The sequence below is a fragment of the Acanthochromis polyacanthus genome, chromosome 15 (genome assembly GCF_021347895.1).
Source record: "Acanthochromis polyacanthus isolate Apoly-LR-REF ecotype Palm Island chromosome 15, KAUST_Apoly_ChrSc, whole genome shotgun sequence".
NCBI classification, from domain to species: Eukaryota; Metazoa; Chordata; class Actinopteri; family Pomacentridae; genus Acanthochromis; species Acanthochromis polyacanthus.
The window spans coordinates 10,028,250-10,054,539 of record NC_067127.1 but is presented as its reverse complement, the minus strand read 5'-3'; the positions used below and the strand labels follow the sequence as shown (position 1 = coordinate 10,054,539).

The 26,290-nt window shown below is 41.4% G+C and overlaps 3 protein-coding genes across 4 annotated transcripts; 2 read left to right on the top strand and 1 right to left on the bottom strand.

The window, feature by feature from the left end:
• Positions 1–3,199: 3,199 nt before the first annotated feature.
• rgra (retinal G protein coupled receptor a) lies at positions 3,200–9,558 on the bottom strand. The gene is made up of 7 exons (XM_022212319.2): positions 9,113–9,558; positions 8,687–8,843; positions 8,083–8,204; positions 7,076–7,229; positions 6,841–6,958; positions 5,488–5,601; positions 3,200–5,228 (listed from the first exon to the last, which is right to left on the bottom strand). The coding sequence occupies exons 1-7, from the start codon at positions 9,189–9,191 to the stop codon at positions 5,085–5,087; spliced, it is 888 nt and encodes a 295-aa protein (XP_022068011.1). The 5' UTR covers positions 9,192–9,558; the 3' UTR covers positions 3,200–5,084.
• A 271-nt stretch (positions 9,559–9,829) lies between these two features.
• lrit1a (leucine-rich repeat, immunoglobulin-like and transmembrane domains 1a) lies at positions 9,830–18,178 on the top strand. The gene is made up of 4 exons (XM_022212348.2): positions 9,830–13,669; positions 14,114–14,574; positions 15,419–15,724; positions 16,082–18,178. The coding sequence occupies exons 1-4, from the start codon at positions 13,548–13,550 to the stop codon at positions 17,146–17,148; spliced, it is 1,956 nt and encodes a 651-aa protein (XP_022068040.2). The 5' UTR covers positions 9,830–13,547; the 3' UTR covers positions 17,149–18,178.
• A 118-nt stretch (positions 18,179–18,296) lies between these two features.
• Positions 18,297–23,837, top strand: lrit2 (leucine-rich repeat, immunoglobulin-like and transmembrane domains 2). Of its 2 annotated transcripts, XM_051960515.1 has the most exons (4): positions 18,297–19,106; positions 19,288–20,072; positions 22,078–22,823; positions 23,103–23,837. In XM_051960515.1, the coding sequence occupies exons 1-4, from the start codon at positions 18,997–18,999 to the stop codon at positions 23,127–23,129; spliced, it is 1,668 nt and encodes a 555-aa protein (XP_051816475.1). In that variant the 5' UTR covers positions 18,297–18,996; the 3' UTR covers positions 23,130–23,837. The 2 variants fall into 2 exon arrangements, with proteins under 2 accessions (XP_051816475.1, XP_051816474.1); XM_051960514.1 differs by having other exon boundaries at positions 22,078–23,837.
• Positions 23,838–26,290: the final 2,453 nt, after the last annotated feature.

Genomic DNA, 26,290 nt, shown 5'->3' with positions numbered 1-26,290 from the left:
TGTTGCTGTCTTATGGTTGAATGTGAGCACAGTATGGCCACATGCCTGTTTCTTTCATGCGTCCATCACTCTGTGTGCAAATAGTGTGTTTTCTCCGATTCAGTGAATTGATTAGAAGAGCAGCTGTGTTCAGCTTTACCATTGATTGTCCTGTGGCTGCTCGACAGGAGCGTGTGTGCGGCTGTGTGTGTTTGTGTGTGCGCCTGCAGTCTTGTGGTGTCAGGGTTATATAATCGGCTTCACATCTGAGGCAGCAGACTGACGTTTCACATCGTTTTTTTTTGTGCCCGGCTGGCCTGAGGTCTGTCATGAGGTGTTGGAATCACCACAGAGAACAGTGGAGAAATTCATAATATTACACGCTTGAGGTTGAGAAGAATGTTTTTTTTATTCCAACCTCACTGAGAAGCAAAAGAGATTCTTCAGTCCACATAAAAATGTTTGAAAATAACATCAGATGTGGAGAAGGCATAGTTGCAGCATTTTTCTGTTTTGTATTTCATTGCTTTTCCGAGATTTCAAATGTAGCACACATCTGTTTGAGTCATTTGACATCTTGTAACAGAAATTTATATTTTCATATCAAAGAGTACTATTTGAGACATTTTTAGAGTAACCTAAAAAGCTTAAAACACAAGAAATAACCATTAGCCTCAGCTGCAAGTTGTTTTTCAGCGCTAACTTGAAAAATGCTGATGCGCTGATGATAGCATTCAGTGCATCAGATAAAACATGCTATTAGCATTGTGTTGTTAGCATGTTAGCATGTTGATGTCAATGACATGACAAGCCGTAAATTAAACAAACTTTTTTTTTAGTTTATTTTAATTAAATTGTCAGGTTTGTCCAGGTCATGTTTAGCAAGTAGAATTTATACAAAACAGACAATCATAAATAAATAGTAATACTTCAAAATAAAGACTTTAATCCTTCATAGGACAATAACTGCATTGCTCAAAATGAGATGGAATAAGATGAGATAAATGATTCCTTGCTAATCGGAAGCATTGCAAGCACATGTGTTCCAGGTTTGTATTGCTACAGTAAGCATTAATATGGTTATAAACTGGCATTTCTGTAGTTCTCAAAATGTAGTTATTGTTTTATGACATGTTTTATGACGGTAAGTAGCCTACTGGGTTCTTCTCTCAAATCATGTAGATACAATGCAGTTATACAAGCTCATTTTTAATATCTTGTTTTCCGGTACATCTGCCACTATTGACAAAAATCCTAAACTTGTTTTATTATGATGAGTTAATTGAAGATTGACAATTCATTAACTACATTCTGCAAGGAGACTTCATACAATGCAAGCTGCACAAATCACATAATGTGTATCTTTTTGCTGGCTGGGAGTTGGGGACTGTTAGAAACAATAATCTGTACTACAACCGTCCTTATGAGATCCCAGATTATTTTTGCTTTTTCTTCTCCCTCATTGCTCAATGAACGCTGATTCATAGAACTTCTCTTGCTTTCTCGAACTGTCCTCACTCCCTTTGATTCTCTCGTTCTCCTGCACTTGTGCTCATATTGCAGGGTAATCCTCTCAAAAAGCCCATATGAAAACTTCATTGGTTGGCCAGACATAATCCTCAGTGAACTTTAAGTACCTGAATATGTTTGATTGTAAGAGAGGGAAAGCTGATGAAAAAAAAAAAAAAAGCTAGCCATGCTCTCCTGCCAGACATTTGAATTCAAAGTATAGCATAATCCAGCAGCTATTTGACGTAAATCTCTGGCGACTGAGCTTTAAATAATTAATCTGTGGACATCATCTGTGACGACATAGTAATATTAGCTACTAATAAACTCTTTTTTTTAATCAGTAGATATTTTTGTATTCTCAAAAATTTCTGGTTGTTAAATTCTTCGACAATAAGAACATAGGTCTTAATATATTGTATATGAATGTGCAAAAAATAAACCATTTTCTTATTTATAGCTTTCAATTTTCTCAGTTAAATAATATGACTTATTGCACATCTTAATTTGTCTCAAGTCAATGATGCTCTGATACTCTGATCCCTGGAGAAACTTTAGTACCACGAAGTCCAGATGAATAGAACTGGATGGGCTTTCTACTAATTTACTTTGATGTAGAGTTTATTTTTTTCTAATTATTTCTTGCATAATGTTCTTTGAAACTAAAAATCCATTTGTGTTGGCAGCTGATAAAGGCCTGCAGCGGTTTAGGAAGTGGGGTCAAAGTAACTCTTCCCACCAGATGACAGCTCCATATGTCCATCAGCGTCTGGGGACTTTGATGTATACGTCATTAAAGGTCCGGTAGACCATTATGTCGGTTATAAGCAACATAATCGGTTCAGGGCTCATGCATGTGGCAAAAATAATCCTTATTTCATGCACATTTTACGTCACCTGAAAAGTCTTATCTGTATTTTGTCCTTCAGATGACTGAATTAGCTGGAATAACGGAGAGGGCTGCTGATGACACGGGCTGCACATGTATGGTGAGTACGTACTTATGCAACAACTTGCTTCACTGACAGCCTGTCGTCAATTAATCTGCTTAGATAAACGCCAACTGGGGTCTTCTACTGTATGTTACAACCTCTTCATCATGCCGGTTGAACACGTACTTCACTGTAAATGCACTGAGACGCATTCACTGGTGGATCTTTAACTTGAATACAGCAGTGTTGAAATGGGTAAAAGTCATGCATTCACAGTATTAGCATTAACCATAGTTAAAGTGCTCATTATGCAGAGTGGCACGTTTCACATACAGTGTATTATCAGATTAAAAATGTTGATACTCTAGTGCACTCATCACATTACTGTTGACAGGGATAAAAGTGAAGTTAATGTTAAGTACAGTTGGTTATCTTAATCTATAATAATGGTAACTGGTAAATGGTTTTCAGTTAAATAGCACATTTTGTGTTTCTCATTTGTCCATAAATGTCCATTTTATACTAACAATCTGATTACTCAGTGTTGCTTGTTACTAAAACTGCCAAACAAATGCAGGGGTAAAAAAAACCCCAGGATTTTCATCTAAAATGTAAGAAAAATTTACTAAAGCTGCTTAACGTGCTAACAAATGTATGCAGTTACTTACACTTATAGCTGTCATGTGACACATTACAGATCCGTGGATATTCCCAAGCATTACGCTATTAAACTCCTGCTGCTTTTACAGCATAATTCAAACAAGAAAGACAAAAAGGAGTTCAGACAATTGTAATCCTTTATTAATGCTTCAATAATTGCAGGATCTCTGCACGGTGTTGTTTCTTTGGAGCGGTCTATAGAGGATTACTTTCAGTAAATCATAAACATTAAATCAACTGACACAAAATCGGCATAAAGAGCAATAACAATACAAAGATCTCATGAATATATATAATCAGATTTTACAGAAAGCGATCACTGTCTTGAACATCACACGTCCAGATGTTTACCACTGTCTACTACATAAGGATTTTAAAGAACTTACACTGAAACTATTCATCCATTTACATGTGAAAATCATGTGTGAATGGTCCCGTTTGTGCTGCTGAGGATTATGCCATGAACTACATGTATGCAACATAAACTAGACATGCAATCTGTTGAAACATCCCGTGCGTCTAAAAAGTGTCTGTCTTCCTTTTCTCTCACCAGAAGTCTGATTTCGTAGGTTGTTTGTTGAAAACATTTCTTATTCTAAATTAAATCCTACAAGAAAATGATACCAAAAGTGTTGATTAATTGGTTTTTGAAACCTACTGAAATGACTGTGATTATATAATAACCATTATGTTCGTGTGTATTGTTCAACAGCTAGACAATACAATTTAAAGAAATGTCAAAGGTATTCCTCTCTTAATAAGGTCAGGTTTGTCAGGCAAAATCATATGTGAAGAAGCGTTATTTCATGATATGCAAACCTCTAATTAAATTGTGTCTCAGTCATAGAAGGGATTTACTAACGTTGAGGAACAGCCACAGCTAATTAAACTTCAAGTCCATTTCATATCTATCAAGCAAACAGCAGTAATTCTCTTATTTGAATGATGTTTTATCGTCACGAAGACTTGTCTGTTTTTCATTTGCGGATCTGGAGGCGAGAAGCACGTCCAGTTAATCTACAGCCACTGACTAATCTCTAACTTGTCGTGGGGGCTGTGTATTGAAGAATGGTCTTGTTGTTTCGAGGATTAATGCAGTTCTACCCTGGATACAGTGATCGCTCACAGCCTCACAGAGCATGGTGAGATATCAGTGGCTTGTACATGCTTTTGTATTTTATCAACAGGGGAATGAATCAATGAAGAATGCAGTTGTGATTGTTCTTTGCAATCAGAGTTATTGCAAACTGTTAATGTCAATACCTATTTGTTGAATCTAAATGTTTTAGGGCCTTCCTTTATCAAGCAGAGGGTAAAGACAAGCAACCACTGAGGGTAAAAGTACTTTGCAAAGCTGCTGGCAATAGGTGTTGGCTAGAGGACTATTTATTCATACAATGCTTCAACTATCATAGAGGTTGTGCTACATGAATGTTTGATGTTCTTTCAATTGTTCCTCAAAATACCAAGTGCCAGAATGTGCTATAAGGTGCATAATATGATTATAGGCTTCCTAAATTACTTGCTTTTAAGGATTACTTTTTTTTTTTTTTTTCACCTAATGGGACATTCGGGACTATAATAACATCTGTTTACAGTAACAATTCTTACATTTTCATCCCCTATGTAATGAAAGAAATTGTATTAAAACTAAGAAATCAGATGTTGTTTACAGAAGTAGCCATGTTTTAAGTTTTGCTGTATTTCCTACATGATACAGTGAAATAATGCTGCTCTCAGTAGTCTGTTTGGACCTGTTATATGTGTTGTTATACTGATGTAATATTGTTAAATTTTCAGCAGTATGAAAGACGTTGTGTGCCAATCCTTTATCTACTATACCTGTGGAAACAATGAGAGGCAATCGAGGACAGATGTATACAAGGAGCAACAGCAATCACTGCTCAACACAACACTTGCACAGACACTCACAGACACCAACATCTAGCTACCTGTGAGAAACCACCAGGACAGTGAATGGTGTGTAGTTATTGCATGCTTAGTTTATTTGGACTTATTCTCAATTTGAGGCACATCAATCTTTTCCCCGGTGAGGAACTGCCAAATGCCTCCTCTGTAGTTCTCATTTCCCAAAGCGTACAAGAACACGTTGAAGGTGGGAGAAGTCTTGGCCAGGATTGGAGCGATCTGCAGAGACACAAGACACAAGGGTGTCAAAACCTCATGGAAAGTGTGGAGTTTTTATAGGAAAATCTACTAATTCAAATCATTCTGATAATAGTCTTTGTAGAAAAATCTTAGAAACCTGGTGCAAATATGGGTCATGGGATCTATTTATCCTAGTTTGCTTGAGCTGAATTTCAAAATAAATGCATTAATATAGTGGCATTACAGTGTCATTGTATTAGACAGGGTTTGTGTCAATTTGTGCATCGCTTGTCCTTACCATCCTGATCTTAGGTGAGACCAGGTTAGCATTTTCCATAGCGGCGTAGAAAGCCAGGATGCCATAGGGGCCCCAGCAGAACAGCATAGTCTTAAGAGGAGTGTTGGGATTGAACTGCAGAGCAAGAAGGATTAAAAAAAGGAATGGAAAGTGGGGAAGAGAGAGGATCAGAAAAAACATTGTTCGCCGTCAACCGTAAGAAAACAGGGAGACAAAAATGCCTTGTGTCATGAGGTTTTCTGCTTGGAGGCAAGTCACATGTCTGGGAGACAAAGTGTGTGTGTTAAGATCATTAATGTTGGAAACAGAAACAGTGAGTGAGTGAAGGGTCAAGCGGCTGTAATCCAAGGGTCAAAGTAGACATTATTCACACTTCACATGGAAAAGAGACATGCTTAAAGTTTCCCCTGTTAAAAAGCTTTGTTAATGTTGAATGCTACACTGAAATGTTTTCACTAGAACATCTAACAAAATTTTACTGCACAGTATGAGTTTGTATCAAATAACATCTTGAGCCAGAGGTTTTTAAGAATAGCAGAACTTTAAGCACAAAATGTCATCGTTGTTAGGCTGTGCGACACTTCCAGACAGTTTTATGGCATACAGACCCAGTGTGTGACGATAAGCCGTTTGATTGTTACGTAATTGCATTGTTCTGCTGGAGTGGCTGGTGTCTCTCCTGTGTTTGTAATCAAAGTGTCTCCAGCCAACCCAGATGACTGTGAGTAATGGGCTTACGCAACAAAGTGGGGCCACCCGATTCAGCCCCTGCGGGACTCCACTATTGACCCTTGCTATTCACAGATACATTGTTTGTCACTGCACACCAGCTACTGCACCCACTCCCCCTGCAGCAATGACCTATATACGTCACGCCGTTCGTGCTCCTCTTCACTGTCTGTGTTATTACTCTGAATAAGGGCCATGAGAGTAAGTTGTGTTTATGCTGGCACAAGGAGAGTCCCTCTGATTCCTTTGAATGGGTGACTTCAAAGAAAGCAGAGTCTTTGCACAGACTGCATATTTGTGAGGATTTATGCATTAGCTACAACTGGTCGGTTACTAAAAATGGCAGCTTCTTGGACTTTCAAAATTGAATTCTAAATTTCAGTGCGTCATAAATATAATTAAATTTAGGCCTGGATCAAGTGAAACAACGCTGATCCTCTCTTTCCGTGTGTTGACATGGAAAAAGAATTACCATGCCGAGTTGAATTTGAAATCTCTGTGTTTGTCTGTATCACTTTACATGCATAGAATACAGAACTGCTGAAGCCACCTGCTTCAAATCCTATGGAGTGGGAGTGGGTGGCTATCTTTTAAAGGCTATTTTCTTTGTGTTATAGTGCTTACCCTGGGGTTTCCGGTCTTCTTGAATTTCTGTGCAATGGCCTGGTAGGAGGACATGACGACAAACACCTGGATGGCCATGTTGAAGATGGACATTGGGATCAAGTAGGACACATAGTTTCTGGGAGGAGAAAGATACACAAAAGGCTTTAAAAGGAGGGTAAAGCTTTAAATGAAGGGTAGACGATGCAAAGTAAGCTATGATTTTCTTGATAACACAGTGAGGAGTATACAGTACCTGTCTCCCTTGCTGTAGTCCAGAGTGCAGCAAGTCCTGAGGGGCTCGTAGTCGTACTCTCCCCAGCCGATGAGGGGCATGGCAGCCCAGAAGGCAGTGAAAAGCCAGACAAACACAGCCAGAGTGATAGCGCTGCTCCACTGCAGCTTTGTCCCTGGCAAGAACAAGATTCATCAAGACTATTTTAAACAGCAACATGCTTGAGTAGCCTGCTGAGGCACCATTCTTCCACTAATATTTAATCGTGCCATTAGAGCAGTTCATTTTAAATTTCTTAAACCAAGCTGAGATCAGCCAAAAACTGCAGTTCCTTGAATGTCCACTTGAAACGAGCTCCAAAAGTGAGTCAATTCTTATAAATCCCCATGTTAAAATGTCCAACTTTACAGCGGGTTTAATACATGTGTACTGCCTGGTACAAAAAAACTTTTGTTCTCTACAGCTACTTTTCCCATTCAAGACAACTGTACGGAGAATGTTTTTCTATAACTCATGGGTTTAAATTGTATCATGGCTTAAAGTTGTGTGTATTTAATGGAAGATGCTATCACAGGACTTTCCATTTCTTTGGTTCACCCATCACAGAGGGTTTGTCCATCTTTATATACAGTTCTTGGTTTAAACCAGAGGAACTAGCTGTCTAATAACAAGTGTAAATGACGTATAAACTGCCGGCCGGGCAAGTATTGAGTCACTTCCTGCTTTCTGAGAATCCTGCTAAAAAATAGCAGGGGCAATTTTCTCCCAGTGAAAGGGGTTTTAGTAGTTTCTTCACCGTGTCATCTGCTTATAACAGCAGCTCTGTTCAGCATCAGTAGGATATTTTGTCATCATTTATCGCCACAATCAGGGCAGTCTGTGGCAAATGTAAAAACAGCAGCTCGCTTGTTTACTCTTTAGGTCATGTGTGAGTGTCTGTGCTGTAGTGAAGGAGAAACTAAATCCATTTTGTTTTTCATCCCTGTGCATTACCTGCTGGACAGGAGCTGCAGCAGGTGTCAACTTACGGGTGCAGTACTGATGATATCTGTCCCAGGCGATGGCGGCGATGAAGTGGATGCTGGCGAGAGCTGTCATGAAACCCTGGAAACCATGAGTCTGGCATCCGTCAGAGCCGTAAGGCCAGTACCTGGAGGTAGAGGGTGTGTGAACAGATGAGCACAGGGGCATAAAAATAGCTCTTCACAGGAAGCTCATTATATCAGGAGGTGCCAAAAACACATTATTTTCTTGAGCAAAGTTGGTAATAAGAGTGTTAGAACCCCCTCAAGCAACAATCAGAGCGCTTGTTTCAGACCTGGATGTATATTTAAAGATGACCAATAAGAAGAATAGTAGATTTAATCCCTGAAGTGGTGACTACTGAGAGAAACATCTCTCATCTTGTGATTGCAATCTGAAAACCCCCTCTGTACATCAGCAGACCGCTCCCCCTCCACTGTGCAGCCTCTACTCTTCCTCTATGTATCGATTAGGTTCTGCAGCTCGATATAGATTATTCATCTCAAAGACAGGTGGCCAGGCATTATTTTCTCGTTACATTTCATTTGGCTCGGCCGCATGTGCTTAGACCATGACGTGCGTTATGAAAGGGCTGGTTACATCACTCACCTCAGGAAGCTGGAGAAAGCGGCGACCGTGGCGTTCATGCAGATGCCAGTATCAGCCATCGCTAAACTGAACACTAGGAAATTGCTGGGAGTCCTGAGCTCTCTCACTTTGAGGAAAGAAACGATTGTCACCGCGTTTAGGAAGAAGCCCAGCAGACCTTTGGTGGAGCAGAAAGAACACAAACATCTTGAGTGAAGACAGCCTGCGGCGATGAATGGAAATCGGTGCGCTTATTGCGTAAACGCGTCTTCTGCAAATATTGCATTCATGTTTTTTGTTTATGCTCTATAAGTGGGTGCTGATTTGCAGATATCTGGCGTGAGAAGCATCTGGCGACAGCTCCTGTCATAGGTTAATGCGACACACAGCCAGAGCAGCCCTCGTAGTATTTGGCTGAATTCCAAGACAAAAAAGGAAAACACTCACCCTCCACCAGCAGACACGATCCCAGGGAAAACACATCGAACTCGGAGAAGCCCTCCGGTAACGGGTACGACGACACCATGCTGACACCGATTTGACACGGCAAAAGTGCAGCTGTCGGACTTTTCACTCCTCTCGGGTCCGCTCGTTTACGATGTGCCTCAGTGTGGCCGTGGAGCCCGCTTTTAAAGGGGCATTTCACGTGAAAAGTATGCAGTTTATTATGTAAAGCCGCTGTCTCTCTGTCGCCCCAATCCGCGCAGGAATGCCTTAATGAACGTAACCACACAAACCGTAACCCTTAATGCGCATTTGCCCGCCGCAACAATAAAGCCCTCAATTAGTTACACAACAAGCCTTTGTGTCTCCCGGTGAGGATGCAGCGGCTGCTGGTGTTAAACTACGAGGCGACGCGTTTTGCTGAAGCCCCGTGTGGCTTCAAGGAGACACAACAGGTGTCAGCGGCAGCCTCCTGTCGGTCACAGAGGAGCTGAGGTGGATCTGCATGCGTCCATCACTCTGGGAGGCGGGGAAGAGCAGAGGGGAGTCATGTTTGTTGTGGGCCAATGGCTGTGATTCAGGTGCCGAGGGAGGGCAGGTGTGTCTGACTTCACTCTGAGGGCATCTAGTGGCTGTGTGGTGATGTGGGGGGCTTTAAGGTGGCGTTTTTGGGGTCTGGATCTCTGCAAATCAGTGTATTTTGTGTCTGTGATCCCTTTTCTGCTCTAATGAAACATTTCTATCCTGATAGTAGTGGTCTAGGATGGCAGTGGCTCCATCTAGTCTCTTAATGGTTTAATACAATTCTACAGTTTCATTTAGCAGATGCTGTTATCCAAAGCGACATACAACTGAGAGTATAACACAAACGAGGATCTAGTGAGGACAAAAAAACACCTGGATAAGTGGCGTAAAACAACATGTCTGTGTAGGTTCTCATTCATTCAGGTCATGGTTATCCAAAGTTGTTTAAGTCCAGTGGATTGATTTAAACAACGTTGGATGGCATAAAACATGTCAAAGTGTGATAACAGGACTGCAGTGCCTACAGGCAGTGTGAATGAATTGCTAATCATGTCACCAGATCTCAAAATTCAAGAACTGAAACCGGAGATTCTGGACCAACATGAGACAGTCAAGTCGTCTGTTCCCTACATACCAGCACAGCATCATTAGTGTGGCCGCCTGGTTTCCATAGTAACTTGCATTTTTTTGCACACTTTCTGTAATAACTGAAAGCTTCTGCACAATTCTTCTTAATATAAAAGGCATTGCCGCGCTCCACCACCTTGACATGATCAACACCCCAAATGAGGGAATGTGTTCAGGTAGAATGGTGTTCCATGTCTCAGTTGCATTGAAGAAACCTTTGACCTTTGACATTTGACTGTTCCCTCCCTCCTCTCTTGTGAATAGGTCTTGTTCATTCAAGAATTAGAATAGCTCTGCGAGCCTGGATGTTTTCCTTTAGATTTGTCTGTTTTTTTTACCAGAAAAGTTTGAAATCTTTCCCGTGATGTGGCCTTTTGCACCTTGCTGTAGTTTTTATAAGACATTTAACAGGAAAACAAAACCTCTAACCGCAGCATCGAAACATTTCCTTCATTCACTTTAACAATAACAGTCCCATTCTTAGATTTTCATGTTTTTGTTGCCGTGTGATGCCGCTCACTCTTAGATCCAAGGTCACATCCGGAGGCTACAAGGTTAAAAATATACATAAAAATACATTTCCTGTATGTTCTGATCAGCTGGCAGCAGATAATCATGCACTATTTCTAGATTTAAGCTGTTATGTACACCAGTGTTTTGCAGCTTAAACATGGGTTATTTGAAATTATATTATATGTGATGTATTTCAGTTCGTTACAGTGACCCTGGTCATTCACTGATGAAAAGTGTTTGCTGTGAATACACTCCAGAGGCTCCATATCGCTATTATTGTTTTGTATCTTTATCAATCCTTTCTCCCATATGGCAGGACTTTGTTTTTCTGACTGAATGGGAAACTGGACATGTCAGCATTTGTTTTGTTGAATTCTTTTTATTTTATTTTTATTTGCTTCTCGCACAAAATCAAACTCTCGACAGACATGCTGACCTCAAGAGATTAAACCTACTCTCGGTCTGAAATGACAAGTCAAAATTGCACTTTTGGAGCTGCAGACACAACACGTATCAACAGAAGCTTGATTCAGTCTAGGATTTAGTGTTTGATGAGGGCGAAATCTGCCGCATGATAGAAGTCTGAGCTCCAGTTATTTTATAGTTGATCAACGTGTGTAAATTACATGAAGTCTTGCCATCATTCCCGGCTTTTCAGTGGGTTTGTCATGTTTCAGTGGCAGCAGCATTTGGAACTTTTAATGCTATAAGGCCCGACGAGAAACAAGCCTGACATTGTGCAGCTGAGGTTGCTCTCAGTCTCAGGATTATAAGATCAGGAATCTTGTGAAATATAGGTGAAGAAGTGTGAAGTGCTAAATCATGAGGGAACACAAAAGGTCAAGAGCCGTCACTTTTTAGGATTGTAGGACACTTTACATCTTTCTAAACACAAATGGCAAATTTAGTGTGTTCATGTCGCATCTTTTATATCAAATGATTTTATGGGGCCATAACAAGGAAAAACCCATTAAATTATGCATGTTTAAATTGACTGAATACTGAGATGCTGCTACTATTGACTGATTTTTTTTTTAGAATATTTATTTCATCTCCCAAATGCTTGTATGACCCCAACATGATTTTAGGTGTGCAAGTTTTTGTCACTTTCATAGATTTATCCTGCTTCAGATTAAACCTCATTAACAATAATCCCACAAATGTAAAGAAAAATAGACACAAATCAACATATATAAACAGTATACTCCGGATATTTTAAATCTTTAATAACTTTTTCTATTGCCAGTGCACTAAAGCAAACTCTCAAGTTAATTTTGACAAATCTTGCTTTATTTGAACCCAGTAATGATGCTGCAAACAGTTCATAACATTTATGTTTAAGAGATTTTCTGCACACAAACAATGACATTGCACCTCATATAAAATCCAGTCTTCTGGTTCATACGAAGTACAAGGACCGGCTTTAGACTTGCAGTGCGATGTGGAATGTTTACGTTTTCAAACACGAGGGAACATGGTTGCTCAACACCTTTCCAAAACCATATACAGTATCAGACCTGTGAGTCAAAGAGGACAATAAAATAAAGAAAGAATGCTAATATTCATGGATGGATTGAGGAGGACGACGTGGCACGCTCAGGTACGCACATTAGGTGGAGAGAAATGATTCTATATCCAACATTTCTAACTGAAGCATTATTTTTCCGTTTGTATTTAATCTGCAGGGATTATTCAAACTTTTTGAGAGGCTCAAGAATGGTGAAGACCTGAAAGATCATCATTCTTGAGCCTCTCCGCGACTCTGTGGACGGTCATCCGGCTGATGTTCAGCTGTTTGGCTATCTCAGACTTGTGGCCGGCACGAAGGAGAGCAGATATCTCAACTCTTTTGACTTAAATCTTGATACAACTTCACCGGAGAACAAATTTGTATTAATGACACCTGCCTATAAGGTAGAACTTTCAGTTTGTTTAATGGAATTTTTCACTCCGACATGTAAACGTCTCTAAAGATCATGAAACCGAGTGTAACAGAACTTTTGCAAAGCCCGGTATGTGTATCTGTCTACATGTGAGCATGTACATACTGTATGCCATACTCAAGGTCTTGTATTTTATTTATTTTTGTTAGCTTTTCTTCCATTTTATTTTTTTTGTTTCAACGTGTTTTTCTTATACTTATTTGGTAAGGGGCAGAGGGGATGGGAGGGAGAATAGAGAGGAAAAGTTTGCTTTGTTACATGTAGTAGCATTTTGCTGCTTGATTTACAATTTGCACACAAAAAATCTAAAAAAAAAAAAACCAAACAAACAAAAAACACGTGTATGTATATAAAAATGTGCATCTGCAGTGTGCATTGGCCCCAAATTAGGGGCCACAGGCTCTGATATAGGGGCCACCTTGTGGTAAAATATAGTGACGTCCACTTACAGATTAACAGTCACGGCAGGGCTCAAATGAACATGCTACATTTGAGGGAAAGAAAAAAAAATCAAACATCACAGTGGATTATGACCATTTCGGAAGTGTTTTTCTGTGATAATAAATGGGGACGTCTCTGCGCAGCCTATCGGATTCCGGGATGCAATACGCATCCAAATGAAACGAACGCCAGTCCTTTCGCTAATCCTTGTCTATCCTTTTTATCTCGGGACTCATAGCAGTCTGATCACTATGGGACAGCGAAGCGGTGGGACAAAGCCATGCGGATGATATTTCTGTAAATGAGAGAAAAAAGCAAGTCTGTGTGACTTTTGTGGGCGCAAACTGGGCGCATGTAGGCAAATTGCGTATGCGTAAAAGTGGGCCAAAATGTTCCTCGTCCTGATCCTGGGGCTCTACGTGGCCACAGGTGAACTTTTCTCCCCAGTGAGCTCCTGTCCTTCGCAGTGCAGCTGTTTTTACCACAACCTGAGTGATGGATCAAAGGCCAGGTAAGGAGGATGTCCAAATGCAAATGATTTTTTATCTCACTATGATGGGGTTTGCTTTGTGCGCACAGATGCAACTTTTTAGACGGACAGGTCTTGTCCTCATAGGAGAGCAGATGTTTGCATAGGAGTAAACACGTGTACAAAAGATAATTCAGGGAGTGCATGTCGGTCCAATTTTATTTAATGCAGGATTATCTCTCAAAGGCACTTTCAACGTTTCCATCTATGCGTTTTATGTGCTTGGATGGGTTGGCTGAATTCAAAAATTATTATCCAGAGAATGTTTACTGCATGTGAACTTACAGCATATTTGGTAGAATTTAATTGAATACTGATTTGGTGTCATGTGTTTAATTTTAGTTTACTTAATCACTTTGTTCAAATGTAATTTTTTGAAGGTTATTTGAAGGTCAGCAATAACGTACTCATGTGTCCCCCTTTCAGGAGCGTCATTTGCAACGATCCTGAGATATCTCTTGTGCCTGTCGGGTTCCCTGTTGACACGTCCAAGTTGCGGATTGAGAAGACATCCATCCAGCGGATACCAAGCGAAGCCTTCAACTACCTCTCCAGTCTGGAATTCCTGTGGATGTCTTTCAACACGCTGTCCACCGTGAACTCGGACAGTTTCCGGGGACTGTTCAATCTGGAAGAGCTTCGTCTGGACGGGAATGCCCTCACCGCCTTTCCCTGGGAATCTCTCATGGATATGCCCAGCCTCAGACTTCTCGATTTGCACAACAACCAGCTCACCTCGCTGCCCGCCGAAGCCACCACGTACATCAGGAACCTCACCTACCTGGATCTGTCCAGCAACAGCCTGCTGACCCTGCCGGCAGAGGTGCTGTCCACATGGCTGGCTGCAAAACCAACGCAGGGGCCGGAGAGCTCCAAGATGATACTTGGTAAGGGAATGTGCTCATCCTTGCATCCAACCATCTTAATTTGCAACACCTAAATGCGCTTTAGGTGCAGCCTCCTTTACTGTGCGTAAAGTGTGGTAAATTTGTGCAACAAGCATCATGCACTAAGCACCTAGTGGCTGAAAATCGGCCCCAATAAAATGTATGAAGTTACCAGCTTTGGGAAGCAAAATAACATATTTTGCTTGTAAAGACAAAGGTAACACTTTATTTTGCAGTCCCATTTTTAATTGATTGACAATATGTTCACCTTTAGTAAAGGATTTCAGATTAGAAAAGTTGTGAGCGATTTATTTTTAATAATGAATTAGTTAATGTCTATAACTGTTACTTTGGGCAGTTTCAAGGGAAGCATACAAAGAATTTTAATAGAAAAGGTAAATGCAGATGTAATAGTATAAACTTTGTCTTCATAGGAGAAGTTATTTTTGACAAGTACTATTAATCAGTGCTGAAAAATCAAAGAGAAGTGTGTGTTTTGTTCACTCAAATTGGAAGTTACATGCACCATGTTGCTGCTCTTCAATACTTATTTTAGGCAGAAATGCAGCTGCTCCAGGGTAATTTCTAGTGGCAGGTGCTTTGGTCAAGAGCAGCAGAGTGAAATGGTAGCAAAGCCTGACCTTGATTACTGGACCACTACCATTATCATCATCATTGCCGTAGTCATGACCATGATGTAGTTTATGAATTAAATGTTAATCCTCTTACAGGATTAACATCCAAACATCCACACCAGCCATCTGCAGGCTGCTCTATCACTTTGTCCACAGCTGGATGCTCGTCTTCCTCCTGTAGCCTCACTTGTATCCTCTTCGCTCCTCAGGTCTCCATGACAACCCCTGGGTGTGTGACTGTCGGCTCTATGATCTGGTCCAGTTCCAGAAGTCTCAGACCCTCTCAGTGGCGTTCATTGACACAAGGCTCCGATGTTCGGCTCCGGAGAGTGTGTCGGGGGTCTTGTTCAGTGATGCAGAGCTGCGCCGCTGTCAGCTCCCGCGCATCCACACAGCGGTGGCACGAGTCCGAAGTGCTGTGGGGAACAATGTGCTGCTCCGCTGTGGGACCATTGGAGTTCCTATCCCAGACTTGACTTGGCGCAGGGCAGATGGACGAGCTCTGAATGGAACAGGTGAGTCAGCAGCTCTTTGGCTGTCCAGGTCTCTCAATGTGTTGTGACTGAGATAAGATGATTTTGTCTGCTCTGTAGTGCTGTTGTTAATTAAACAGAGAGCTATCAGTGGAGTTAGTAAGGTTCTAAGTCTAACTGACAGCTGTGGCCACCACGCTGAGTTATGCAACACTGCTGATGATCAATGCAACATTGTGTAATCACCTGATTGGTGACTTTTTGTATATTTATCAAAGAGGATATTTCTTGGATGCAAATATTTTTAAAATTTCAATCAATTTCTTATGTTGTGTCCTTGATTTTTTTATTTTTTTATTTTTTGGGAAAAACCTCATGTTTCTCTCTCTGCCACCACAGTCCAGCAGGAGAACTCTAAGGAGGGAATCACCTGGTCCATCCTCAGTGTTCCAGCTGTGTCCTACCGTGATTCGGGGAAATTTATCTGCAAGGCTACTAACTATGCAGGAAACGCAGAGGCTGTCATTTCTCTCATTGTCTCCAACTCCCCAAAACCAGAGGGGAACCAAACCACCAATGACAAGAAGCCCAAAGTAAAGAAACCAAACCCAGTGGGCAAAGCTGCCTATCAGGAGAAACTGGTTGCCAGATATGTGATTCCAACCTCCACCCCTTCATCCCTGTCTGCTCTGGATCCTGGCCTTCTGCCTGGTCTCAGTCTTGATCCTGGACTGGCCAGTTACAGTGCGGATGACAGAGCAACCCCAGGACCTGCCACCTCCTCCAACCCGGACGCGCTTCTGGATCTGGAGAAAACAAATCTGAGCAACTTGGCGGCCAACACCTCATCCCTGCAGCAGGACCCGGACAGGGTGGTCCGCTCAGTGAAGGTGGTGGGGGACACAGACAATACAATTTCTCTGAACTGGAGAGCCCCTAAAGCCAAAAACACGACAGCGTTTAGTGTGCTGTATGCAGTGTTTGGGGAGAGGGACATGAGAAAGATCAACGTTGGGGCGGGTCAGAACCGTGTAACCATCGAAGGGTTGGTGCCCAGGACCAAGTACATTGCCTGTGTGTGTGTGAGGGGCCTGATCCCCAAGAAAGAGCAGTGTGTAATATTTTCCACTGATGAAGCAGCGAGTGCTACTGGCACTCAGAAGCTGATTAATGTGATTGTGATCACAGTGGCCTGTATTATTGCGGTCCCGCTCACAGTCATCGTCTGCTGTGGGGCGCTGAAGAGACGAATTCAGAAGTACTGGGGGAAAAAAACGAAGGACATCCAAGATTCCTATGTGACCTTTGAAACACTGTCGCCTGGCACAAAGGCCAAAGGGCTTGAGGGTGAGTATTTGAACAGACTGAACCCAGAGGAGTCCAACAGGCTGCTGTCAGCTCGCTCCAGCCTGGACTCTGAGGCCACAGCTAAGATAGAGGGACAGCCTAACGAGTACTTCTGCTGACGTCATGCTCCAGCTCCGGCTCCTGCTCCACGTCATCTTCCTCGCTCTCACCCTCACCCGCGACACACTCGAAACCCCAACGCTCACCCGCATGCCCTCCACCACCCTCCTCATCCCCTTCATGTCCACCCGCATCCATACCCTCAACACTACCCCTTCTCTTACCCTCAGCAGCATCCTGACATCAGTCCACCTCCCACGCGTTCCCATACGCCCACACCATGGGATTCCCCCCCACCAGTCCCTCCTCGCTGGATAATGCCACCAACTCCACCGCCACAGAGAGCCAACTTCTATCAAAGAACTTTTGCACGGTGCACTATAATGGAAATATCAGTTTAAAGAATTTGATCAACTGGGTAGATCTAGAAAAATTTGATGCTTCTTGCAGATCAAGTGAAACTCACTGGACTTGTCATCCGTCCATGAATAGTAAGACTCAAACACTTGCTTTTATGTCTAAAAGAATGTTTTTTTTAATCACTAAGCCTGTAAGAATAAACACGTTGAAAACTGAAAGAGCACAGCAAACAGTGTAAGTTAGATTTCGTCTCACTTGTTTTGGCCCAGCGAAGAAACCTTTTCAACCCGATCTGATTTAAAGGGAACTCAATGGTATATACTCCATTGTTTATCATATATGTATGTGTATGATTTGTAAATACTTCACTGGATGATGTACACTTACATATACAGTTAATTCTGTGCCTCTGTATATATCTGTCATACGTTCTCAGAGAAGATATACACATAGGCATGGTTCAACACTTTGGTGAATGGAGAGAAGCTGGAGCTGGAGAGAAGTACAGAAGGGACTGAACTATGACACAATGTAAATAGGATGGAAAAATGATGCAGAAATGAAATGTGAAATGATTTATATTCCCAGCCAAGAGACACATACGGAAATCTCTCTATGTACCCATCTTGTGCCACCTCGAGGCATCACTATCCCATTAAATGTAGATCTACTCATTCCAATGGTATTACCTATTTGAAACTAATGAAATAAACTTTTATATATACTATATTCAACCTGTTATACTGTGTGTTCTTACAGTGTATCTTCACTTCACCACACTGTTTAGTTTCCAGTCTCTGTTTTCATTCAGAAAATGTTTATGCTCTTTAACCCTCATGTTGTCTTAAATCCCCTTGTCCTCAGGGTCAAAAATGACCCGAAGACAACAGGAGGGTTAATGAATGTGGCTGGTTTGCTGGTGGTTGATTGCATTAATTAAAAAATGAGATGATCCCAAGTTCATTAATCTTAATAGCTTGTTTATTAATACTTTTTGCATCAGTTGTGAGCTGTAAATAAGAACACCTTTTTGCTCTGCCATATTGTGAGAAATTACTATTATCCTGCTGCATGATATTTGTTGTTGTAGCTTTTTAAATGCATCTTAAGACCCTCTAATGGACAACTTGTTTTCTGGGAAAACGTGTGCAGAAGCTATAGACAGCTTATTAACTTGTATAACTACTGAATTAGCAACATGTTTGTGACATTTTAAATATTTATTAATAGATTGTCGTCCAGTAAATACCAGCATAAGGGATTTTTCTCCACCTGGCAACCTGGTAATCTTGTTACTGATCGACAAAGCACTATTATAGTTAGAGCTGCAGCTGCATGTTTGGTTGATCGGAAAGTGACACCTGCTAAACAGTACAGTAGGTCAGACCTAGTGACACCGTCATGTGCTAATCATGCACGTCTTCCCCAAGAATCAGATGCCACTTGTTCCTGCACCGTATGTCAGGGATTAAGCGTAATAAGCTTCTCTCGTCTGCTGCACTCTCGAGCACGAATGTAGCCTTCAAATTTAGGGATCTTCGCGGACTATGGACATAATTTGTTACCTGCTAGTTATAGTTTTCTTCAGCATCCAGGCAAGTGAAGTTTACTCTCAATGTTTACGCGGGTGCAGCTGTGTGGAAGAGCGTCATGGAAGGTAAGACCTGATTTCGTGTCCTCAGTTCGCTGCAGGTAGTTTAACCTATTTATGTCGCTGCGTAACGGTGGCTTGATAAGCGGTTTAAGGCATGATTACACGAAAATACATAGGTGAAACTTGGTATGTAATTCGTTTTCCTCGACATTTACCAATTCATCGTCTAAACTCTTCCCTCCAGGTCGCTCATATGTATGGAGGAGAGTGCGTTCGGAGCCATACCAGAGAATCTTCCAGATGATATGACTAAAATACGCATAGAAAAGTCTCACTTCACCGAAATACCCAGAGGGGCTTTCTCTAAAACACCCGCCTTGGAGAACCTGTGGCTGAACTTCAATGATATCACAGTGATAAACTCCAAGGGCCTGGAGGGTTTGGGGAACTTAACCGAGCTCCGTCTGCAAGGGAACAAGCTGCGTTCAGTACCATGGACAGCGTTCGAGGACACGCCGGCCCTCAAGATTCTGGACCTGAAGCACAACCAGCTGGACGTTCTGCCGGAGCATGCGTTAAAATTTTTGCCAGGTCTGACCTACTTAGACTTGTCTTTCAATCTGCTCACGGTCATATCGAAGGAGGTCTTCCAAAACTGGCCCCTCTACCAAAAACTACAGAGCACGGAGGGCCGGGAGGCGTTTGTGCCCAATGTTGTCCTAGCGCTCCACGACAACGCGTGGCTGTGCGACTGTCGCCTGAAGGGCTTCGTGGAGTTCATCAGGTCCCTAAGCCCCCCGATTATCCTGATGAACTCCTACTTGACCTGCTCAGGGCCGGACTTTAAGGCGGGCAAGTTCTTTCATGAGATCGAGCTGCAGTCGTGCATGAAGCCAGTGGTCAGTACTCCGTCCGCAAACATCAGCCTGCCGCAGGGCGCCAATCTTACCATGCACTGCATCGCCAAGGCGAGGCCGGACCCCGCAGTGTGGTGGACATATGGCCTGAAGATAATCAGAGGATTTCATGGTAAGAGTGTGATGTTCACAGTGTGTCATCCACGCACCAGCTCAAGGGACAAATTGCGATAAATTAGATGCTTAAACACACATTTTAATCGCAGACCCCTGTAACCCTTGAGGAGGGTTAAATCGGGATATTGGCCCACCACTGTATAAACACACCAACCTCTCAATCTGCACAGCACCATCAGTGTTGATTAAGAGAGTTGGAGATTATAGTGCCGCCTACCTAATGTTGGGTCCTCTGCGTCATTAGACTTAACCTTCAGAGTGGAGCGCTACTGCGGATCATGACTTCAAACAACTAGTAACAGCCAGGCTGCTGCTCCCACTAGTGTCCTAACGCCACACAGTCATCTGGGTCATCAGAGGTGTGGAGGTTGTCAGATGGTGTATGAATGCGTGTGAATGTTGGTGCTGGTCGTAGGCGCGGATTGGCAGTCACGCTTCCGTCAGTCTGCCCCAGGGCAGCTGTGGCTACAAATGTAGCTTATCACCATCAGAGTGAGAATGTGTTAGTGAATGAATAAGCGCTTTGAGTACCCAGAAAAGCGCTATATAAATCTAATCCATTATTATTATAGAGGTGGCCAGAGCAGCTGCAGTTCCTGGAAATTACAGAAGTATACTTTCAATGCTAGTTACTAAGAAGAAGATAAAAATGCAAACACATTTTATGGTCCAGCAACACTGATAGAGGTATTCTGTTCTTGATCCTCTGCACCTATTTACCAAAAAAAACAGAAGTTGGTTTCATTTCTCCTGATCAATTAAAGGAGTATGTAAAATCTGGCAACCCACAATTCTTGCCGTACTGGCATATGATAAACTATATTGACCTGGTCTTTATTTTTTCATCTTGCATTTACTAAAAAGGATAATTTTTTGATCAATTAATAGTGCCAGTAGTTACAACTTATCAACCTCTTACATTGCAACAGCTATAGAATGAGTAACTTTATGAGGTAAAAACTGAAGCACAATTCATCCTTGTTCCCACTTTATGGACATGTCGTGGCACTTTTTGACTACATGTCTTCTTACAATTATAATAAGCAAATATATCAACATTTACAGTCTTCATATCTTAAGTGTGACATGTAAATATTAAATCAAATTTAAATAGAGCTCATCAGTGAGCAAAGACATTTTTAGGTCGTAATAGCAGGTTACACAGTAACAAACATATTTATTAGAGCTTAATTAATGTGCAAAGCATTTGGACTTGATTAATCATTTGATTTCAAAAAAATCTCAGGATTTAGTGTTTACCTTTGTCTTTTGTTCCAGTAACTTTTAAACCTGTGAATTCTTGGTCAGACAAAACAAGCTATCTGATAAAACCAGTGTAGTTTTACATAATTTGCGCTTTTTTTTGGCAAATTATGGACCAGATGATCAAGAGCAATGGCCCACTCTTCAATGATTCAGTAGTTCTTCCATAAATTCCTGTCAGGCTGGTTGGGAAACAAGCAAACAGTAACGGAAACATTACCACTTTGTTGGACGTGAAAAACGACAGATTCATTCATAGCTAAAACCATTGTTGCAACCCTACAGTATATATCTGTAAATGTCCAATAAACAGGAACCCAGCTACACAATTTTCTTCTTTCTGTGTTTGTGAAGGGTTAGTGGTAGTCACATTATAATTTATTATATTTAATGAGGACAAGTGGTAAGAACATTTGCTATTATTAGAATAGATTATTGCCCCTTCTTGAAGCATATTATTTTCAGGTAGAAAAATGCCTGGCAAAGATCTCTGTTAAATCAAAATGATCCTCTAATAACTGAATTTGCTGGGAGTGATCAGTGCAGTGTCTGTCTGCCTGCTGTTTGTTTTGTACACATCTTTTACAATCTGTTTGTGGAATTTGGAAAAAAGGTCCCAGAATTTGTTGATTTTATTTGTTCGATTCCGTTTTGTTGGGGAAAACAATATAATATACAAAATAAACAAGCTTGTCTGTTCTGTAAAATGACATTGGATACTTTCAATATCCCCCCAGAATCTCAGGAAAGAGTGGATGAAGACACCATCAGATCCTTCCTGGTGATCCCGTCCCTCCATGCAGCTGATCATGGCGTCTACACCTGCGCTGCTGTAAACTTCATCGGTAACTCCTCTGTGAGCATCCTAGTGGACGTCCATTCTCCTGACAGCTCCCAGTCGCCGCTCCATCCTGGTCTACCAGCTGCGCCAGGTGCTGGTGATGAAAATGTCTTCATTGACATCCGCATCACCAAACAGACAGTACGTGGCATCTCCATCGAGTGGTACGCCGCCCTGGATCACCCGGCTGAGACCTGGTTCACCATCCACTTTGGTCTTGCCGGCAATGATAAAAAAGAAATGATCTACATCGGCCCTGGGATTCACTCTTACTCTGTCTCTGATCTGATGCCCGCTACCAAATATGAAATCTGTGTCACCATCAAGAACCAGGCACCACGTCCAGGCCAGTGCATCATGTTTGTAACAGGGAGTGATGTTACTGAGATGGAGCAGAGACAGAAGTTGATTCATATTGTGGTGATAGTTCTGGCGATGGTGCTGGCGGTGCCGATAGGGATGTACGCCTGCACGACTGACACCAAGTTTGCCTGTCTGGAGGGCATCATGGCTTCCTGGAAGAACCGACGGAGGGAAAGAAGTACACCAGAGGTGGAGAGAGAGAGGCAGGGCACCTTCGACAGTCTGCAGGCTGCCAGCGACGAGGGCCTGGTTAATAAAGACTCCAGTGAAGACAGGAAGGTGAGGAGGAGGTCAGATGACAGACTGCATAATGGCAAAGCCGACCACAGCAGACTCACAGCTGAACTATATTAAATTACTATCAGTTTTATGAACAAAGGAAAACATGACACTGACCTTGTAGTAGAACAATCTGTATCGAATATTTTTGAGAAGTAGAGTACAAAAAAGTATGTGATTTATGTTGGCAACTTTGACTGACTCGGTTTAACTATAATTTTCAGAGGAATGACAATAATGTCTGCCTTGGTTTTAATTTTATCTCTTCCTCTGTTCTAGGCCGAGGAGTTTGTTGCAAAGATGTGAATGATGGCCATTATGTCAAGAGTGTAATTCAAGGATTTGCACCAGTGTAGAAAATGTGCTGAAGTTTGTGTCTCTGTTTTTTGCGGAAGTATGACATGTCTGTCTTGTCAATATATTTGCTAAATGTTATTCATTTTGAGCTGTTGCTTTACACGGAACCATTTAAATGATAAAGAACTCAAATGACTCTGACAAGGACTTTCAGATAGATGTTTTCGTGTTAGAGTCTGACTTCTTTATTTACTGTTTTTATGTGTTAGCACTTAAAAAGTGTTGTATATATGTAACTATATATGTTGATTCTAATTCATTTTGGCTCATCATGCTAACTTTGTCAGTTAGAGTGACATGTTTTTTAGACATACTGCATCTGGAACAAGAAAATCCATGTCGACATGGTGTTTGTATTAAACAATTGTGCACTTTGTCACTAGAAAATCCTTTTCAAATTTTCTTGTTGTAGTGCACACCCCAGCAACAGGTTGGGGTATGCACTACATACCCCAACTGCATGCGCAGTAGACTTAAGTGGTCGTTTCTTTCAATTTTCTACTAATTTTAAAAAAGTTCTACAGTTAAACATATTCTGTTTGAAGTGAAACTGTCTGTATGTGGTTAGACTGTGTTTTTGTGATATTTGCTCTTGACAAATGTGTTTTAAAGCAGCATTACGATTGACAAAATGTCAGACAAATGACAAAACCTTAATTTTGTGTCTCTTTTATGTAGTTTGTGGTTACCCAGTAACACATGCAGAAACTGCTTTTCAGTTAAATTGATTTATTAATTTATACTGTACACTGCATATGACTAAAAAAGACAGCTGACATTGGCAAGTGAATGATAAAAACTAAAGACAGTCTCAAATACTGTCTGTCTCAATTAAAAAACAAGAATCAGGTGCTCAGATATGAATAGTGAAACAGGTTTTCTTTGTTGTATTTCTTCAACTCATGGATCCCTTTTTAATAGGGGACAGAATACATCAGTCCTTGCTGAAGAATGTACTCCAAAGCTTATCTGAACCTAATATGAGACTTCAGCGCTTCAAATGGTAACACTGTGAATGTAAGGACTGAAGTCAGTACTAACCTTTGATAATAAAAAATCAATTAAGCAGAAATTTGCCAAACTCAAACTGGAGAAGGAGAATTGATTTGCAAAGCTTACTCACATTCAGTTAAATACAAATAGAACTGAATTTTACCACTGACCTGAGTAAAGGCATTTTCTGACGTTCTTTATGTGAACTGTAAAGTTTTATTGACATTTATCTAATCCTCTCTGCGTCACTGTACATGTACGTCACAGTTGCCTGTCTCCTCTTCTGCACACACAACAGCCACACATGATCGGTGCTGACCAACCCAGACAGATGGCACATCGGATATGCCTCAGCCAATGGCATTGTTCATTTGACATAATACCCAAACACTGGCATCCTCGCCAACATCCCCTCCTGCCGTCACTTTATGATCAGATCGCTCAGGCCCCCTCCTCCATCCCCATGAGTGCTGTCTCCTGTGACGCAAGGAGATCAGTTCATCTCTGCTGGGGCCTGCTTGTGTTCACTTAAGATCAGGGTTTTAAAGGACTGGCTGAGATTGGCAGCTCTCATTTTCTGGAGCACAGATACATCTGCTTTCTTGCTTGTTCAGATGTGTTTATATGATTTGCGGGTGGGGGATTGATGACGCTTTTTGGTGTAATCCTTATCCACTGTGTCTGACACACGACAATGTGAATTCTTTAAACATTCAGTTTCATCTTTTTTCCCAGAACACCCATGAGTCACATGCTTGTTTGGGCCTATTTTATTTTTTCATATTGCACAAAGCAGAGTATTAATTAAATGCTACACTGCATAACAGCTGCTGAGCTCATGAGTAGCAAAGCTGAAAAATCAGTAGGTAACTCTGTACACATAATGTGTTAATTCTTATTTTTCTTATCTAGAAAAGCAAATATTTCATTTACCTTTTAGAACGGCCATTGCTTCAGTCATACACCGTGGTTTTTGAACCCTGCCTGCTTTCTTTCATTCTACAGCATCAATGCTCTTTGCAACTTTCAACTCTGTAATCCTCTATCAAATAGCCCAGTAATCCTGGCTGCCTCTTACATGGCATAATGCATGATCATTTGGGCTTCTCCTCATATTCCCTCATTTCACTTCAGAGCATTAACAGCTTGTAATGTTGAAAAATATTCTGACCTAAAATTTGGGTTTGGTTCTTCGAGATTCTTTGTACCGAGGGTACCGACCTGAAAAACAGCTGATCGCACACCCTGCAGAGAAAACGACACATCTGATTTATGCGTTTTATCATAGTTTTTTCCTTGTCAAAAGCAAAAACGGCCTCCTCTGCTTGACATTGCCGTGTAAAATGTGCCAGCTGAGGCTGCAGAAAGTTGCTGTTCTTGTCAGTCCGAACTAGATCAGGGCAGATGGACTTTTGGTTTTTCGCCAGCGATGCAATATTGTGCAAAGATGAACAAGTTGGTCTTTGGATTAGTGCGGGTAATCTGCAAATTTCATGTTTTATGTAACTTTGAAATACTGTGCATGTTTGGCTGATGTTACACAAATACCCAGTGAGTGGTTTAGTGTAACTTCATAATTAGTGGTGCTGACATTGACATTGGAGCTGAGGGGAGCAAAAGGCCTCGTATCAGGATAATATATTACATATTTGCAGAACATCTGGTGAGGTTTTAGTAAAAACGGCAGCATATGTAATATTGTTGTGTAAGTCCTTCATCATGCTTCTCATTCTAACTTGCGTGTTTTGCATGCTCTTGTTGTTTTACATGACTACTATTTACCTGTATTTATACACCGTGCTTTTGAATCGGCTCAAATTGTTAAAACATAGCAACACATTCAGCACCAACAACTGTTTGTGAATTGTTACACACCCTCTTTGTGCTTCACCTGATGGTTGTAGTCCAAGCAGCTTCCTCTCGGTCTCCAGAAAGGGGCAGTAGAGCACATTTGCAGACTCATTAAGGAGGTGCTGGTCTTAAGGTGACGTCAGTAAAGAGTAAACAGTAAAGAGTGACTGACTTGATATTTTAAATAAATTCTTTATCAATACTTCTGTTCATTAATCTAAACAAAATGTAGATGTGTAAAAGAATATTTTTAGAGTTGGCTATTT